The sequence below is a fragment of the Xiphophorus couchianus genome, chromosome 9 (assembly GCF_001444195.1).
Source record: "Xiphophorus couchianus chromosome 9, X_couchianus-1.0, whole genome shotgun sequence".
Taxonomy (NCBI): domain Eukaryota; kingdom Metazoa; phylum Chordata; class Actinopteri; order Cyprinodontiformes; family Poeciliidae; genus Xiphophorus; species Xiphophorus couchianus.
The window spans coordinates 8,376,244-8,395,378 of record NC_040236.1 but is presented as its reverse complement, the minus strand read 5'-3'; the positions used below and the strand labels follow the sequence as shown (position 1 = coordinate 8,395,378).

General features: G+C 36.2%; 1 protein-coding gene across 2 annotated transcripts in view; it reads right to left on the bottom strand.

Moving 5' to 3' along the window:
• The window catches only part of LOC114150996 (adhesion G-protein coupled receptor D2), an 80,351-nt gene that overhangs the window by 37,268 nt on the left and 23,948 nt on the right, over positions 1-19,135 (bottom strand). Inside the window, exon 21 of one of the 2 annotated variants that reach the window (XM_028027871.1) lies at positions 3,683-3,724. In XM_028027871.1, coding sequence (XP_027883672.1) covers positions 3,683-3,724 — 42 coding nt within the window. Of the gene's footprint in view, positions 1-3,682; positions 3,725-16,137; positions 16,248-19,135 lie in introns of those variants that run through there. The other variant, XM_028027872.1, reaches the window with a different exon arrangement.

Below are 19,135 nucleotides of genomic sequence, written 5' to 3'. Positions count from 1 at the left end.
TACCCTTCATGGGAAGGAAGAAGCCACATCAACACTGTCATTGGCTTTTCAGTAACATGAAAGATTCAGTTTTCTATACAGAGCACTGCCATCTGGAGGTATGCTGCCATTCAGGGAGCACATAATGCACCAGTTTTTATGTGCAAATGGCCTAGACTATAGCAGAGTATCAATTGATTTTGGCTGAAGCTCCATGTTGAGATCCTTTGGTTGAAGCCAAAGCAACTTCTGCTGCTACCATGCATAATATAGGATCAACTCCATTCTTGAAGGACTCAAGAAGACCTTTCAAACACTGTCCATCCTACGGCTGATTTTTGACTTAGTAGTGTGGTCTCAATCCATTGTAAAGGGGTTTCAGCAAATGATGTAATTGAAAGACTTCATGTGTCCAAGAATTTAACTGAAAAAGGAGATCCTGCCCACTTCTAAAAACTATTAGCTTAACACTGGGAGTACCAGGGTTTCGACCTCTCCCCTGAAGTCCCGAAAGAGGGTCAAAAGACCTGAGTCCAAACTGACGATTCTGATGGCTCAAATTAGCATCCCTTTTTCAATTGTAAACGTGGCCATTGACCGTCAGGCCAGAAAGGAGGAGTGGAAAATCATGCAAAACTGGTTATAGCTAAAATAACCAAATATAGCTAAAATCCTTCAGGTCAGTCGACCCGTCTCTGGGCTCCAAAGGTAGAAATGTTAACATAGGACCCTTCTCTGGTACTCACAGTTAAATAAAAGCAAAAGATAAATACTGTACATCCTTGGCTCATCATCTTACTGGAAGTAAAGAAGCAAGAAATATTTTGAATACTGATAGAAATTGTTTCTGAATATCTGCTACAGAATTTTGTAAACAAGATGGATGTTAGATTGTAAAAATCTGACTAACATACAAAACATGAGACAAACAGGGTGAGTCCAAACAAAATATGTTTCTTCTAAAGGTGATGGAGGTTTGGAAGAAGTAATATTTACAGATCTGTAATTCAAAGAGGTTTCTGTGAGTCTTTTTAACAGAAAAGGAGGTTCCTTTTTAAATTGGAACATAAGCTGTTCAAGTACCATGAAAACCTCAGGGTCAAAGACAACTTTAGAGACTGCAAATTATTTCTGCACATTAAAAAGGCTACTCAAGAAGGAATGCATGTTAATTTATTTTACAATGTAAAGGGTCAACCTTCCCAGCATCTGTATTGTCAATAGATTGGCTATGACTCAGGGACACCTTTTCATGCTCTGAAGAAGACATGAATACAAGCAAGAAAGAGAAAATACAAACTAAAGACAGGAAATTGAAATGTTGTGTGAGACCAATGTAATCTTGGATGTTCAGATGGACAGAGGTACTGATGAAGTTAGATAAAAACTGAAAAGTGGGAGGCCATGTAATTTTGCCCATTTACCTTGTAAATGCCTCATCTGAAACAACAAAAAGACAAATTACCTTTGGATTCATCAGAACTGAAGACTCGTCAACTGGGCTTCATTTAGGCCACAGACAAGAAAAGTGCTTGTTAGACATACTTTCAATGTATTGCATGAAAATTTAAATGCACTCTGCTTCTTTACATGATGTGTTAGCACCTTTATTTTTCAAAAACTAAACTATACTTTGATGATAACTTACATCATTTGAAATCCTGCATACAAGTGTTTGAACCCTTTCTATTCGAGTCTGTAGAAAACATTTTCTCTTTTTATCATAGTAAAACATATAGAGGAGATCATTTTTTTCAAACTGAGACTCATTGGCCTCGGGTCACTTTCCGTGAAAAACATAATTCAGGAAAAGAAAATTGACGACCACCCACCATGCACCGCCCCCAATACATTTACATTGCACTCTGGATGTTCGGGTCCACCAAACCCAGACTTGATAAAATTGTGCATCTTCCATGCCTGTTGTTTGTGTGTGGAGGGTTGGGGTATTGGTATATATTCCCATTATAACAATTTTTACCAACAAAGAGAGGTAATTTGTGGAAAGTGAGGACATTTTTCTGATCTTCACTTTTTTAAATTCTACCGAGCTCTACTTTAGGTTTGAGTTATGATGTGAATAAAGCTTTGGTAAAGGCTTGGGTTGCGAATGTACTTGGAATGGTTAAGATTAGGAAAAATGTCTGGGTCTGGGTCCTTGTACTATCAGTCCTTGGACTGTACAGTACAAAGATATTTGTGCATATGAATCTTCTTGTCTTCTTCTTCCCTGGTCCAAAAAAAAAGATTTAAATAAAAGATGTTATTATAGCGATTTACAGGTAAATCTAAAAATAAACATAAATATTTACTTCTATATGGAATATAAATTTTGTCCTTTTTTAATGTACATGCTTTTGTGATAGAGCAAATATGAACGAGCTGTACTTTTTTTTCTTAAAATGTTTTATTTTCAAATTAAAAGGCGACAATAAACCATATTTGCTGTTTGTATTGATGTAATTGAAGTGAAGTGATCATCTTTTTTGTGTTTTAATGTAAACCATTTTTGGTTGTGTTGAATTTCAGCAATGAAATACAGTGGGTCCATCAGACCCAGTGGTTGTGTAACTAAAATATGAGTCAGACTCATGAGTCTGAGTCTGCTTTACCAGATGTTTGTAGTTCCATAGTCTAATAAAATGAAGGGGAGAGAAAAATGGTGTTAATGAGAGAGAAATATCATGTGCTCAACCGTACTTTTTGGGCTGAACAAAAAGTTGGTGGCATCTTTGTTGAAAATTGGTCAAAATTTCACTCTAAAATTGTTCGTGGCTTTCCCCATGAATCACATGTGTTGATGAGACAAAGTTTATCCATTCTTTAATTGTGGTCATGGGCCAGTAGAATAACCTTATGAGAGCAGCACATGGGCCCCTAGATCACATTTTAGACCCCAGAGACACTGATCTTTCCTTTACAGAGAGACAAAAATGTTGTGGAGAGTATTTCAAGACTACCCACTATAAACTTAGGGGGAAAACAAAACACAATGTACAAGTACACCTGACTGCCTATTTAACTTTTGCAGTTACTACATGAAACTCATAATGACATCAGACCCAATGTTAACTTAGCCTGGTTATAATTTGAATATCTGAGCATAAAAGGGGATGCATAATTAAACAGCAGGTCTTGCGCTTTAAGAATTGCCAGCAGGTGGCACATTTTTGGTATGTTTACAAAGGTGGTATTTGCTATAAAAAGTTTAAGCACTACTGCTAGAATCACTTTAAATAGTAATCACGTCAAAATATTGTTATTGTTTTCAATTATTCATTGGAAACTGTTTGTCGCATTGTTATTTTTTCTTTTTTTTTCCCCATTCTGCAATGGTAGCTGCACTGGGCCATGCAAAGCCCTGGCCAGGAGCTTTGTCAGGATGTTAAATGGAGGACCGTGAGTTTAAAAACTTAAAGAGGCAGTGAAATATTAGCCAATGTGGGTGAGAAATGAGTGGCTGAGAAGCGCAGCGTGTCAGTGTTAAATGGTCGGACTCGGATGCATATAAGTTAGTCCAAGCATGAAGGGCAGTGGGACGCTCGCGTGGAAACGATGTCTCCTCCCCTCACTCGCACAAAACGCGTTCACACACGCACACACTCTGTCACCCCACCCACACAGCATTTAAGCAAGAAGCCCATCAGAAACTTGTCATTTCTCTCATTCACTCCGACAGCCTTGAGACACAATGCAGACTTACCTCTGTGTTGTACACCCCATATATCAGAAAGATGAACAGGCCCTGCAAACACAGACAAAGAAAGAAAGAGGAGAGAAAGAAGAGGACAAAGTTGTAACTGTTGTTTTCTCTTTTATCCTTTTTTTGTTAAATACATTAAACAAAAGTACAAAGTTGATTGATGAGAACAGGGAAGGTGAAATGCTATAAAGAATTTCTGTAAACTGGACCATCTTTGTAAAGCTCAGCTTGCACTTGTTTCATACCCAGTGTAGGCAACACAAAGCAGCTAAAGGGTGAAGTACAAGGTTCTACCTTCACTCACTCAGGAAAACAATCTCAATAACTTGTTTTCATTTTATGTTTTTATTAAATGTAAATGCATAACCAAAAAAAAAAAAACACATTCTCATAGCCTTAATAACTTGCATCAAAAACATGCTTTCAAAATTTGATGAAAGGAAAAACAAAATTGGGGAATTAGACAGAACTATCCTATTAAAAATCTAAAGGCACAAACAGATAGACACAAAGAGAGCAACTAGGAGCCGACAAGACCAGGAGGAAAGCAGAGAAGAAAAGAGGCAAGAGGAACATAATGAAAAGAATAACAGACAAAAGAAGATATTTCATGTTCATAAAACTCATGGCTAGTACCCAGGGTCCAAGCATGTCATGCCCTTGGAGACAAAAAAGCCTGCACTTTTAGTCGCAATGAAAAAAAAAATATTTTTTTGTCTATTCAAATCAATTGTGGCATTCATTGAATGTACAAGCTGTGCATTCACCTTCAGGCAAAAATGTCATCCTTTATCCTCAATGAAAAGCTCTGAGCACTGATTGAACTGTGCCACTAAACGTACCCAGAAAATATAAAAAGACAGTTGAAGTCCTAGAAATTTCAAGGCTGTTGGACTCACTAGATGCTTGGACAAGACGAACACAATGTCAATATGGACCAACTTACAACAGGCACAAAATAACTTTTTAAAGTACATCTCTCCCCTTTCACTGCCAAGTGTTTGTGTTGCTATGCCGTTAAAAGTGGGGGTAAGGATACATCACGAGGACCGGGCACAATGTGGTCAAAGCATCAATCAAAACAAGTTCGGAGCATTCAATTTTTGCCAGAGGGAGATCTCGACGCATCAACATTGACAACATGATTTGGGGGCCCATCCTCAGTGGCTGGATGACAATGGCTGGCGACGACCTCTTGCTTGACCGACGAGAAGTGGGCTGCGGCTCACCCCCAAGAATTGAACTGCCCTGTTTATCGTAATAACAGCTCAAGTCGTACATCTTTTTAAAACTGACAGTTCTACTTGTCTCACACATGCGACAGACTATAGGCAATCTGATACTGGGATCTCTTAAATTTGAATTTTTATTTAATAATTGGAAATGCAAGAAAAATTTGTTTCATAAAAAAATAAAATAGCACAATTAGTAAACTGTTAGTAAACTGTTAGGACAGCTGGTTAATGAATATAAAAAAAGTTTTAAATCTCTGAACTTTTACATATTTTCTTACTTTGTAACTACAAACCTCAATGTATTTTATTTGGTAAATGTATTTTTATTTTTAGTTTGTGAGGTAAAACCCTCTATGTATTTTAACATGTTGATTCTGATAGACCTACACATAATATCGTGCATAACTGTGAAGTGAAAGGAAAATGATACATAGTTTCCAAAACTTAAGTGTGACAGGCATTTATGTCACACTTGCTGCCTCATTTGTGCAGAAATACTGCATTTTATGCCATCAAATGAGGCAGCAAAGTGGGAAAAAATTTAATTAACCATCCAAACCAACAGAACACCACAAAAAATCACAATAATAGAAAGTAGGGAGTACGATTGTTTAAGGTTAATGTTCCTTCCAGTTATTTTTTTTGCCAATGTATGCTGTTTCAGACTGATCTTATTTAATAAGCCTACTTTATTAATTGGTTGACCTTAGCAAAAAACAGTTACTGGGATGCTGTTTCTATAAATTGGAGCAACAAATAAAGGCTTCAGGAAATCGAAATGTGTTTGGGTGTTTCTGTGAATAGAGAAAATCAGAGATTTTTTTTCTTTTCCATTTACAGTGAGTAATAAATATATAGCTCTTTTATGAAATTTAAAAAGTCAATCCAGAATCTAATAAATTTACTGCTCCTCTCTATAGATGTCTTACTGGACAGATCACATAGAGACAAAGAGACTTTTATTTCCAAATCAGCAGTGAAAGCGTGTATGACTAAATTTAGCATTTTTTCTCAAATCTATTTTTAGTTTGTGAGGTAAAATAAATAAAGAAAAAAAAGATAACAGAGACTTTACAAATTAGTCAGGCAACAGCAAAAACAAATATTTACTCACCCAGTTTCTCCTGCTTTTGGTGCCAATGTATGTATTTCTTTTCAGCACATTTTTTCCTGACAGCCTTAAAATCCAATACAAGCAGGTGCCTCATTTATCAAGGTTTCCTTACTGTTAACTACAGGTTAATTACAAAGAACTTCATACAGACCAAGGAACACAGCAGAAAGGTCAAATATAAATTGTGGAAATTCTAGAAGCAGATTGAAAAAACAATGCTTTGACTACTGAACAGGAACCATAACATTGATTCCAAGTCACCTGGTTACAACGGACTAGGACATTAAATTTTGTTTAAACCCTCAACTGGTAAAATACGTCCCTTGGTTTGTGTGGTGAGGCTATATGAAGATTTTCTATTTAATCTAAATCAGATACAGCTTTGTTGTATCTGCTGGTCTGATTCTTCTATTCACTAAAGTCAAGGATGCCCATTGTTGGAAATATAAATGCCAACAAAAAAGAAAATTTAGCATATATGGTATGGTTCATAATAATCTACTCAACAACAAGCACATGCATATAAAAAGCAAGTAACTTTTTGTGCAAACAAACACATAAAGTATCACTGTGGGGGTAATTTGCAACACATGTTCTATTGTATTGCATTAGAGTTGCAATTTTAAGCTCTTTGTTGCAATTTGATTATCATGTTTTTGATCATTGCTCTTATTTGTAATCAATCTTTTGTTGTGCATCACACAAAGTGAGGAGAACATGCCGCGCATATTAGTTAAAATGATCTTTTAACATCTAATTGAGTTAAAAATAAGATGGATTGTTTAAAATGTTAATTCATTAATATCTGCACTGAAAAACAAACATGCAAGAAAATTGGGGCACATTATTTAAATTCCAGAATGTTTTTCTAAACTCAGCCCTGCTTCTTTTGAACTCGGCACAAGATACTGGCCAATTTATGCAAAGAGTGAACACAATTACTATCAAAGTATTGTTACACTGTACATCAAACAGCAAAGCGTATGTTAATTTGCTCCCCTCTAATTAGCAAACAATTGTATGTTTAAAAAGTTAAAGATAACACCGTGTTGTATCAAAAACATCTCACCCCAGAGAAATGTACTTTGCTGCAATACAACATAAAATAGTACTTGTTTAAATAAGTAAGTTTTGTCCGGGGAAGCAGAAAGAGTAAATTAAAGTTGAGCCACTGGTTTAGTGCAGCATATTCTAAGTCAAATCAGTCAAAGCAATGAATTCTGTGGCTCTAACCTTGATGCTGTTAAAATACAGACTGTTTATAAAGTTAACAACCTCCTTTTGGAAGTTTTCCTTCCCCGTCCTTGCAGCTCACTCTACGTAAAATCGAGTGGAGTCCATTAAATGTTTACCGTGAGCCATCAAGTGCAGCTTAGTTTTGCACTAAAAGCTTCATGCTACTCTTTAATCCTAAACTTTGCAAGTGGTGTCGCTAAATTAAACTCATCATCTAAGAATATCCCAAGCTGGACATGAACAAATGAACAGGTTTTATTGCATATCTGTACTTACACTGACAACAGAGTTAAAATATCAAATATGCAATGGCTTATTTGAACTTAATACCAAGTGGGTGTAAAATTTAAGTTTACAATAAGAAAGTGTGAGAACAGATAATAATTCAGAGTTTATCTGAACAAACCAGTGGATGGTCTGTCCACCAGTTAATAAAAATTTATTTTGTTTCACATTTTGTAGGCTTTGAAGATGTGTTTTCTTGTCAGAAGCTAAAATCTAACAGTAAGTTAAAGCAGCTGCATTGTTGCAAAAATTAGAAAACTCTCAAAACAAAGTAATTAAAATTGCTAAGTGCAAATTTGCCTTCGTTTCTCCATGGCACAAAACTCCAAATTAATCGGAAGGTAAGTCAGACGCTATTTGCTTTTCTCTTACATTTTATGCCAGTTACAAAACAACTTCAGCAGAAACTCCAAAATTAAAAGCAGGCATGACTGATAATATATACACATACTTAAAAACATTTAATTCAGGAGTCTGTTTAAAGCACATTTTAGATTCAAAAGGACATCATCATTAATACTTTCTGAGCTGGGTTACGACAAGTTCAGAACTGGCACAAAGCCCCACAGATGACAATTACAGTTCTGTGGCAGCAGAGCAAAAGTTCTGTAAAGGTTCAGAAAAGTTCTGCTCTGCAAATATGTTTACTTATATGTTGGACCCCTAGTGTGCTACCTGAGCAGAACAGACTGTTCCCATAGGGCATTTATTTTGTATTCTTCTTCACTGCTGTTGTTGGTGCATAAAACCTGATCTGGAAACAAAACGTAAGTAAATCACTACATCTTTTATATTTCACACCTGCAGCTCCTAAAGATACACTTCACAGTTTTAGTGTCAACACCTTAGTGCACTATAAATGATTACATATTCAAAGTGAACGATAACTATACAGTCCCCCAAATCTTTCACCTTTCAGTGTCCCCATTTCCAGTTTCCATCAAGCTCTCTAATGGAGTGGACTTAGGGAGCAGCACTGGCAGGTAAAAATCTCAGAAAATAGCAAGTTTATGACATTGTCCTTGGGGAACAAATTTTCAATGTACAGATATGAAAACTATGATTAAGGGGGGAGGGCAGTGTCTTGGCAAAAAGATAGGGACTGACGGGGCCGGTTTTTCTTCTTAGCTACAATATATTGCTTCTGTCACCTAACTGCTCCTTTTGGTAAGAGAAGTGGACAAAACATTTCATTAAACTAGAGTGACATCAGGGAAAGAAGCTTTTTAAAATTGGATTAAAAGTTACTGTATGTTTCTTTTCAGAAAGAAATGGCATCTGCTTAAATTCCATTTAGGACTAGGATCTGGACAATTTTAAAATGATCATACAGTAGAAAAAAAGAATATTATGCAAAAGTATTATGATTATGTATTCTGAATTTTTTCAGCTTGGTGAAATATTACTACCAAAAGCATCAATGTATTTTGCTGGGGTTTTGGTTGATATACCTACATAAAGTAGCACATCTCCCCCTTCAATACATCATCACAAAAATATTTCTCTATGCATCCATTGATGCCATTTACAGTTCTTAGGAACTGTAAATAGAAGTCATCTACCATTTACTGGACTCCTGAAATGTATTAGTTCTACTGGATTTTTGTCAGAAAAGCTAAAATGTTCTTAAAGAGACATACAGTATTTCTTGAATTTGGCCTGTTATGATGATATGGCTGTGATGTGAAGTGAAATTTCTTTTAGGTTGTTTCTCATATATGCAGCATTTTCAAAACAACTGAAGTTAAACTGAACTCCAGGAAAATTGTAAAACAGCCAAAACACTCAGTTCCTTTAAATCTAAACTAAAAACCCACCTGCTTAGAGTTGCTTTTGTACCATAATTAACGAAACACTAACCAACATTTTGATGTGTAAATGACAGCACTTGGAAAAATGGTTTCAGCTGTTGACTTTTGTGTTTTTATGACGTAAAGCACTTTGAACTGCTTCGTTTCCGAAATGTGCTATACAAATAAAATTTGATTTGATTTTGATTTGAAGGTAATATAGTTACTTGGTTGTGGTAAGAAAATCCTTGAAATCACACAATTCTCCCCATTAAAAGTTCTTCCGCAGCTCCTGTGTCACAAAGCAAAGATGAATGACTCTTCAGTTATGTTGAATGTAATTTTTTTTTTTTACATTTTATAAACAAAAGGCTTATTAATAAATAAAATGGCTCAATAATATCAACTTTTATAGACCACATGCTTTATGTTGTTTAGCTTAGCCAGTAACATCTGGCACTCCTATGGCTCAGTGTCAAAGTTATACTTGTCCAAACTGACATTATACACTGAAAAGGAAATTTTTACAATGTCATCTTTGTGTTGGACCAACAGCTTTATCAAAAGAAATTCAGGACCAAAACCACAACATCTTTTTCAAAGAACTACAGCGAGCCATAAAAAGAGAGATATTTGAGTAACTTAGACCTGCCGTCAAATATGCTAGCCCAAATTCAAACACACAGAGACACTTTTCACAAATAGAGCTATCTGCGTCTCTACTTGGCAAAAACGGTGGGGAAAAAAACCTGCCTTTCCACCTGGTAATCATTAAGAAAATGAGAGACAGAAGAGGTTAAAATGCTGTGATTGAGAGAAAAGAGAAGAAATTCACACTTCTGCACTGGGGCTTGCTAATGTCTCTGACCCCTCCATGCATAAACAGTTTAATTAACATGTATACATAACTCGCACTTTAACTGCTCATGGCACGTCAAATCAAAGTGTCTGTCAAAGCTGTGAAAAAAGGGAGTTGATGGTTTGCAGGTCTTCGGTTCAAATCCAACCCGACGTAACTGCTCCAGCTGGCCAGAACAACTGGCAGGAGACACGGAGGCAGTGAGACATGCAGGTATACGAGTAACCTGGCACTCTGCAGGGTTAAAAAGGCAAATACCTACAATAAAAACTGAAATACCTAGGCTTGCATAAGATGACCAGAAGGTAAGATGGAAAGATGCTTACAGCAGGAAAATAAATCCCAACGCATATTTCTCCGGATTCTAAAATATCTGTTGATTTGAGGTTAGCAGAAGGAATTGAGTTTGGCAGATAATATTAGTGAATTATAAGACACCATGCTCCTCTTACACACAATCTTTTGTTTAAATCCATATTTGATCAGTCTGTCAGAAAATCAAAAACTGATTATTTTTCCAAACAATGGAAATAAATACATAAGCATTGTTTTTAGAAACAAGAGTAGAAATTGGTACTAAAAGAGGAGAACTAAAGTTATATATACTGTATATTCAGTGTCAGTGACCTGTTGGAAAAAATATATTCCCAAGTAAAACACAGAGGGTGTCAGTATCTTTCTTCTCTGTCTATTCAAGCTGCTTAAACTATCAATTAGTCGAGTCTATCAGTACGGCACATTTCAGCAACAAGTCAGTTCAACATGCTTTATAATAAAAACACAAAAATAAAAAGTCATAAAACCATCACACAGTCACCAATTGAGAAACCAGTAACAAACATTTCCATTTTGTCGAGTGCCATCATCAGAAGAATTATCAATACACATCAAATATGTTGATCAATGTTCCAGTGATCATAGGGCCAAAGCAACTCAAGTGGGTTTGCAGCCTTGATTTAAAGGAACTCAGCTGTTTTAAGGTTTTCTGGAAGTTTGTTCTACTAGAAACCATCAGAGGATAACAGGAAGGGAAAACACAAGAAACTGAAGCTGTTCTTTTTGATCAGTTCCAGCTTTCAACCTCTGTCTGCCATGTAGCCTCATGGGATTGAAAATAGCCGCAGCTTTTTAAAAATTTTCAAGCCAAGATAAGGGGTTTAGTTTCTCTTTGGGGATACATGCAGGGATTGGCGTTTACAGTTATTAACGTTACACTCTGCAGAAGATTAAGTTAGTTTTAATGAAAAGTGAGCAAATTCACTTGGTCAAGGTAAGCTAAATCCTGTGTAAATAGCAGATTTTGACAGTAAATTGGAATTTGACTGGTCCTGGTTTTGCTTTATAATAAATATTGTATTTGTATTTGTTGAAAAATGCACTTTAATCCTAATAAGACACTTTTATGTCTGAATAAATAACAGCTGCACTCATTACTCATATGAAATGCTACAGATAAATGAACATTTCTGCTCTGAATCTTTTACAATACTTCTCTTAAGGTGTAAGGTAAATTTTTATTCTTAGATCTACTCCGAAGCTACTTCTGTTTGAGGGTGGAGTTGAGGCAAAAGTTTTCTTTCTGCTATTTTTCTGCTACACATTATTAAGAAAAGTGGATAAGTTCCTCTTTTGAAATGGTCCTGTAAGATTCCCACTTTCTCTCGATAAGAAACACAGTCAGCTGCATGTCAAGTGGAGGAGCAGACCCCCAAGTGAACCTGCCTCAATGGGGTACAGCAACAGAAGAAAAGTGAGAGTATCTACACACACACATGCACACCGGCAGACTCAGAGGCCAGGAAGAACACCAGTACCAGAGTATGATGGCTCAGGAGAGGAGGGAGAGTTATTAGCTTAGCCCTGAACCACCTACTTAATATAGGGGCCGGCGGTGATCGCTAACAGAGCCTGGCAGAGGTGACAGGTTTTGGCCCTGCTTGAGGAAATCCAATTGAAAAGCAGCCAAGAGGAACAACAAGCTCGAAACAGATGTTGCTCACTACCACCGGTGCAACTTGGGTACACACAACCCGGCGGCTTCAACCCTTGGTGGCATGGCTAACACACAAACCTAAACACTGGGAAGTGGAGGGTCACAATGACTAGAAAAGTAGCAGAACCTGTTTAACTTTGACATTTACAATTGAAAGTGATGTTGTTTTATTTTCAAATGTACATTAGTGTTCAGATCAGTCTCACAAGCCTGTCTGGCTTCCAAAAAACATCTCCCTACATATTTTTAAAAAACTGTGCAACTTAGTCCAGAAGGCACAGATGACAGCAGCACTTTAGCCTATCAGGACATTCAAACACGGAAGTGATGAGTGGGACCGATTAGAAACAACAGACCATGAGAGAGATCGTAAGAAAATGTGCCACCAGACATCATACTAAAATGAGTGTCACTGCTTCTTCGACCCCGTTTAGTGATAGTCATATTCCTGGACTGGTATGTGTAGTAAATAATTGCACAAGCAGAAAGTATAAGCTAAGAGTTGAAATAAGTAGCCTGAGGGTAACAAAATTAGCAGCACTATCCACCACTATCATGAAGTTAGGTTTTTGTGCAAAGGTCTGTAAAAAACAGGAATTGACTGCACATATAGAATGTTAAACATTATATCTAAAGTCCTAGAACATGAAAAATACATAATTCAACTATGTTTGCACCTATAACATAGCCACCCTCTAGTAAAGCAAGATGTTTTAATGAATACATTGCCTATGGTGTTAATCAGAATGCATTCTTGTTTTCAAACTTTTAACTACTTAGTTACTTTTGTTGTGTTATATTGTCTTGTACTTTTTGTCATTCTTTTCCATATGCACATTCATGACCAGTAATGCAGAAATCACAATGAAATGTTCTCACCTAAACAGGGCAAAAAGTGAAATCCCCACTAAAAATAATGATATGCAGACGTGAAACATACAATTTACATTTTTTGTCCTACTTTATACAGTTCTCCAACGATTTTAGTTATGAGCCCAAATATGCAGTTAAGCCCAAATGATTATAGAAAAACAACACAAATCAGTGTCTCACATCAGAACAGACTAAACATTTTCTGTTTTATGTCAGACAGGATTAACACACCTATTTCTACTTGCTAAATGCCAGAAAAATTAGTGAGGAAAGATTTGTCTTACTTTATATTTTATTTTACGTTCTACAAACACAGAATTATACCATGTCTCTAAGCAAACTGTGGACAAACACTGAACAAACGTAACAAACTGTGCTCAAATGTCACGGATTTGTAAAATTCTGACAGGCTTACCAGCAACATTTGTATAGGCGATGAAGGATCCCTTCACTGTGTTTAAGTGCAAGATTTTCAACTCAATCCCAAAACAAAAACACAAGATGTTGTGAAGATGGTGCCTGAAACTTATAAGAGTGTGCCACTTTTATATGAAGCCTGTACTGACATGGGCTGAAAGGCCACTCAGAGAGGGTGAAGTCATTCCTCAAAAGGGTCAAAAACAAGGCAAATTACATCTTTGAAATTAACAATAACCCTGTACATCAATAGGAAGATCAACCAAATATTTTCTGCAAGGCAATAATTCTAAACAACTACATTCTGCAGTCCACTTCTGTATTTAATTTCTTTAATCATTTAATAACACAATAATTTTCTTGCTTTGTGACATTTGGGAAATTCATTTCAGTAATCCTAACTGTCCAAAACTAGCTTAGTAAGACAGTGATTATATACAAAGATTATATGCTTTGTTTTTACAGTGCATGCATATGCCTGTTTCTAGAAGTACAGATTATTCTTTGTAAATATTTATTAGAATGCTCCTTATATTCTAAGTTTTACATTTTGAAATTTTGAATAATTTCTCTGTGCTTTTTTTTTTTACTTTCTCAAGGTAATAAATATATATAAAAAATGTATGTGCCTCTACATTGGATAACAAAATGCTTCTTTGTAGTGCACCTCAAGAAACATGAAAAAAACTAAATGTTTGCAAATCTCTTTAAAAATGTCTGAGGAAGAAACAGATCAAATATCACCTTCCTGGAGAAGACACCACCCGAACACTGATCCATCAAATGCTCTTCCTCTTTTTGTGCTCCGATCTAGCACTTCACTGGAATCAGAGCACAAAGACGTTCAAATCATCACAGCCTGATTCTCCAATAATAATTGAGTTAAGCAAGGCCAAACATACCTTACTCATAATAACATTCATTTATTTCTTTCTATTTACTGCTCCTGCAAAAGAGCAAGAACAAAAAAGAGTGGAGAGAGAGAAAAAAGAGAGAGAGGCATAGAACGAAAAGCAGGGGAAGAAATGGGCTAAAATCAATTGTGACATATCTTTATTACTAGTCAATGATAAATGACTACACATTTGCCATCGCTCTGGCATTGTGTCAGTGTGTGTCTTATCGATTTTACATCAGACGGACAAATGTTATTGACAAAGTGCCCAAGAAACAGATGAGCCCTTTATTTTATTTGTTTTAACGTGTAAATAAACCTGAATGACAAAGAATAAATCTGATCGGGCTGAGTAGCAGATCTTAAAATTATTAGCATTTCTTTTAGGTATCTACACAAATCAGGACTATTTAAAGACGTAAAAAAAAAAAGAAAGAACTGGTAGTTATGCTCTGAACATGATCACACTGCACACATGTGGTATTATAATGGGGAGGGTAGTAAAAAAAAGAGAGAGAGAAAGAGAAAGAGATTGAACTGTAAACAAACTAGCTTTTAAACAAGACAATTTAGGGTTCCGTGTCTTGGATGCCAAGAAAAACACAGCCACGGAAAGCTGATACAAACTTTTAACACATGGGTCAAAGCGGGAGTCTTTGAACTGGTGCAGCTAGTGGAGAGAGCTGTTTAATTAAAAATACTTTGGTATTCGGCTGGCTGTCCTGGCGCACCTTCTTGTCAAACTGAATGTTATCCTGCCGTCAATCTTCCGATGTTTTTATTCTAATCGTGTAGTTTTCCTCTGACAGGGAGGATAAACAGAAGAACACACGTCCTGAAGTACAGCAGCTGGGCACTGGATGGGTTTGAGAAAAATGCACACATGTGCCCCGAGTCGGATACTGACAGGAGGTGCTAATTTGATTTTGGCGTTTATAAAGAAGTTTTCACCTAGCAATACATATAAGTATCAGCAGTACCAGATAAGTTTGTCTCCACTCATTATAATTACTGAATATCTAAAATATAAAATCCAAACAGAAAAAAACAACACATTTAATAGCAATTAATTAAAATACATAAAAATTGATTTTGTTTGCTACGTAGTTAACTTCTGAAGGCAATTGATTGTATTGGAATTTGTAGGCGTATTAGATAGAGAGTTGAATGCAAAAGTACAGTGTATTGTTTTGTTAAATAATTGAAAATCATGCATAATCTTTCTGATTTGATGCCACTTTGTATCTATTTGTCATATAAAGTTGAATGTTTTACAGAGCAATATGAAATTACTTTATTAAAACCTGCATTCATTATATGAACTTTTAATCTGTCCATTTATTAGTCTGACACTTAAAGTGTTTTAGTAATTTTCCATCACAGTGCTAATTATAAATAAGCAAGATTGAACTAGTAGTGCTGAAGGAAAACTTAATATAGCAATAAATCTTTATGAAAGACATACGGTAAAATAAGGCTCTTACACCTTCATAGAAAGCAGCTTCCTGTTGAAGTGTAGCCAGCTCCTGCAAAACTAGTGGCATTCTCACCTGCAAACATTACTTGAGCTCAGAGGCAAGCAGAATTAGGTCCAAACTAAAGTTCAGAAAGTTATTTCTCATCTCTCTGTGGAGGTGGAAAAGGAATTTCCAGACTAAAATATAGTCATTTGTTGGAAAGGAAACAACTTAAACATAATCAGACAGCCATGAAAAAAAAAAAAAAAAAAATCTATGACAGCTTGTAGCACCCTCAATTGAAAATCATGAATGGCTTTAAAAAGGTCAGTTTCTGCTAAAAACAGGAAAACATGGTTCTGGTGCTGTTACTGTATTTCTCAAACATAGGGCTGAGAGATATAAGTGGCTCTATAAAGTATAAAGGAAAGAAAGGAAGAGAGAAATAAATAATGAAAGGAACAAAGAATCAAACAAGGAAATAAAGAAACAAAGAAAAAAAGAGGAAGAAAGAAAGAAAATATCTAATTAATTAACATAATATACAGGTCATCAATTAATGTCTACATCGCTAATATGTGGATTTCATTTACATTTTGTGACATTTTCAATCTTTGAAAAAGTGCAGGTCATGTATACATTTTCTTAATAGCACAAACATGACAAAACAAAAAAAACACCCTTTTATTTTTTACAGGACCTTTATGAGCAATATATTACCTTCAAAAGTTTAAAACTAAAATAAATTGGCAGAGAATTTCCACTCTTGCTATTTAGAAAACTGTACAATTAGAAAAAAAAGAGAGGTAACCTTGTCCATCTGTGTGAGTATGAATGAGCTGAATAAATGGATCTTATAAGTGGGTCTGTGCCTACAAACGCAGACCCGCATTATCCCTGCTCTGAAACTCTCCGTATTCATGCATTTGTCTGGGAGTGCATGTGCAAATACATGTGTGCAGCGCCACCATGACGGCAAGGTGCATCCATCATGATAAGCCGGCAGACTCTGTGACTGTCACTTGCAATCACACTTCAGTACGGTTCAAAGGACTTCAAAGTGAAAATGAATGGTAGTTCATTGACATGAAGACTTCATAGATCTTCGTTTCTGTCTTCTTTCTCACTCTTTTATTTTTTGGAAGAGAGTTGCACTCCCCCAGTAAGCCAGTGAGGACGGCTATATGATTCATAGATTCAGTTCACTATGACTTGTAGGACGAATAACAATCGTAACAGTTTAAGAAATAAAATTGATGCATAAAGGTTTCTATTTTTATTTTATTTTTGCCAAATAACTTGTATTTCCCATATTTTTGACTAAAAATAAATAAAACATAAATCAATTATACACAGTATTTACAAAAAATAATTTTTAACAAAAAACTGAATAAAGGCTTCTGAGTGTCTGGTATTGAGGTAATTTATACAATATATTGTATTTCTTTAGCACACCATAAAATTAAAAAAAACATTCAAATAAATGTGGCAGAAATTTAAGCTTAATTTGGTGAGACTCTTCTCAAAGTTCTCTATGAGAATTTGTGTTTTGACAAAATGTTTGTCAAAGAAAATACTCAACACTTAATTAACATCTATTTGGTACACCATTATCTCTGGAATAAAAGTTTAGAATAAAAAAATACAGTGCAACTGAAATAATTGAAAAAGAAATCTATAACATTTGTTCTTAATTGTGCAAGTAATTTCTGCAAGAGCTGAAATGTCAAACACGACATAATAATGCCAGTGATGCAGAAGCTGTAGCACTGGCAGGGCCTGCCTTTGATCTAGTAATGACTCTGTGTTCGTAAAAACTGTGAAGATCGGGCTACAGGTCTCCCTGCCTCTCCCCCGTCTCTCCCTGCTCTGGCCCAGGCTCTGTTCTCACTCTCCAAGTTGTTTGATTGGCACATGCTTTCACCTAATGAGGGATAATTACCAAGTAAAACAAGTGGGAGACCACATCTGCTCAGTGTAAAAAGAAGTCCAGGCCTGGCGCAATCTGTCAGCCGAGGCTCTCAGGTTGTGTGAGCGAAATGGCTTTACCCACCTTCACTGGCTTCTCGCTCCAAGACAAACCCGCCTCCAGGACCCCCTCCTTCCCCTTCCCTCCTCCTTCGGACCCAGACGAGAAGCAGATTAATAGGAATCAGCATGTGGCTGTAAACACTCAGCGGGAAGAGTGCATATCTGTGTGTGTTGACATGGATAGGAAACGACCCGGGGTATCTGTGGAGGGCAGGCCGGGGGCCACAGCAGGAAGGGCAAAAGGCCAGCGAGGGACGATCAACATCCCAATCAGTGTCCCACTGCCAGAGCCGTTGTTCTCCATCTCTAATCGCAGCCGTTTTGTTTTCTTTCACACAATGCTCTACTGTAATGGTAGTAAAATATACAGGTAGCCACCCTGTTTCCCAGATACTTCACTGCCCATTAATTATCCCCGCATGGGATTTACTCTGGATAAGTGTTTTCTAGATCACTTGTCCATAATTAGAGATAACCGTTTTAATTAATGGGAGTAACATAAATCAAAAAGGAAACCTTGTGGTGTGTGAATAGGGGAATTTCATGGCATGTACTTGACAAAAGTCCTCTGATTAAAAAGAAATTTAAATTAAAAAGAATTATTAGTGATAATCTGTAGAAAAATCCTATTTTGAAATGTGAGATGTCTGCTAAAAAAAAAACCCTCCTAACTCATAACTATGTAGTCATTCTTTCAAATATCACATTTTTGCATTAAAGAGCAAATGAAAAAAAAAATTCTGAAAAATAATTTATGATGAAAAACACAAATATATCATCACTGGTGTATTCAAAGCTGCAAGTTAACCAAGGATAAAACCACAATCACACTACAAATAAGGTTAATAAAATGCATCCACTGGTGAGAATGTTTTAGAAAAAAGCTATTGAAGATATTTACACTGAAAAAAATTACATTTTAGAAACTATTTGAGCAATGTTTATTTGTGTTAAGGTAGATGCAACAAAAAGAGGGCTGCTCCCGTCATGTAAAGTGGTTCATACTGGACAGCCATTTAACCTCCAACACCTACAGGTTTTTCTCAACCAGATCTAAGCATCTCCTTACCACCCAGTCACTGAAACAACCACACTGTTTTGCTTTCTCGGCCTACTCTGACCCAGTTCTCACTAATTACCCTCAAAGTATACATCAAAGACGGGTAAATCCAGGGATCTGCGGCGACGCGGCGGGGTAAGGAAAACCAGGACTATCCCTAACCTATTCACCCCATGCCATCACTGATATGGCTGTTTAAGGTTGTGTG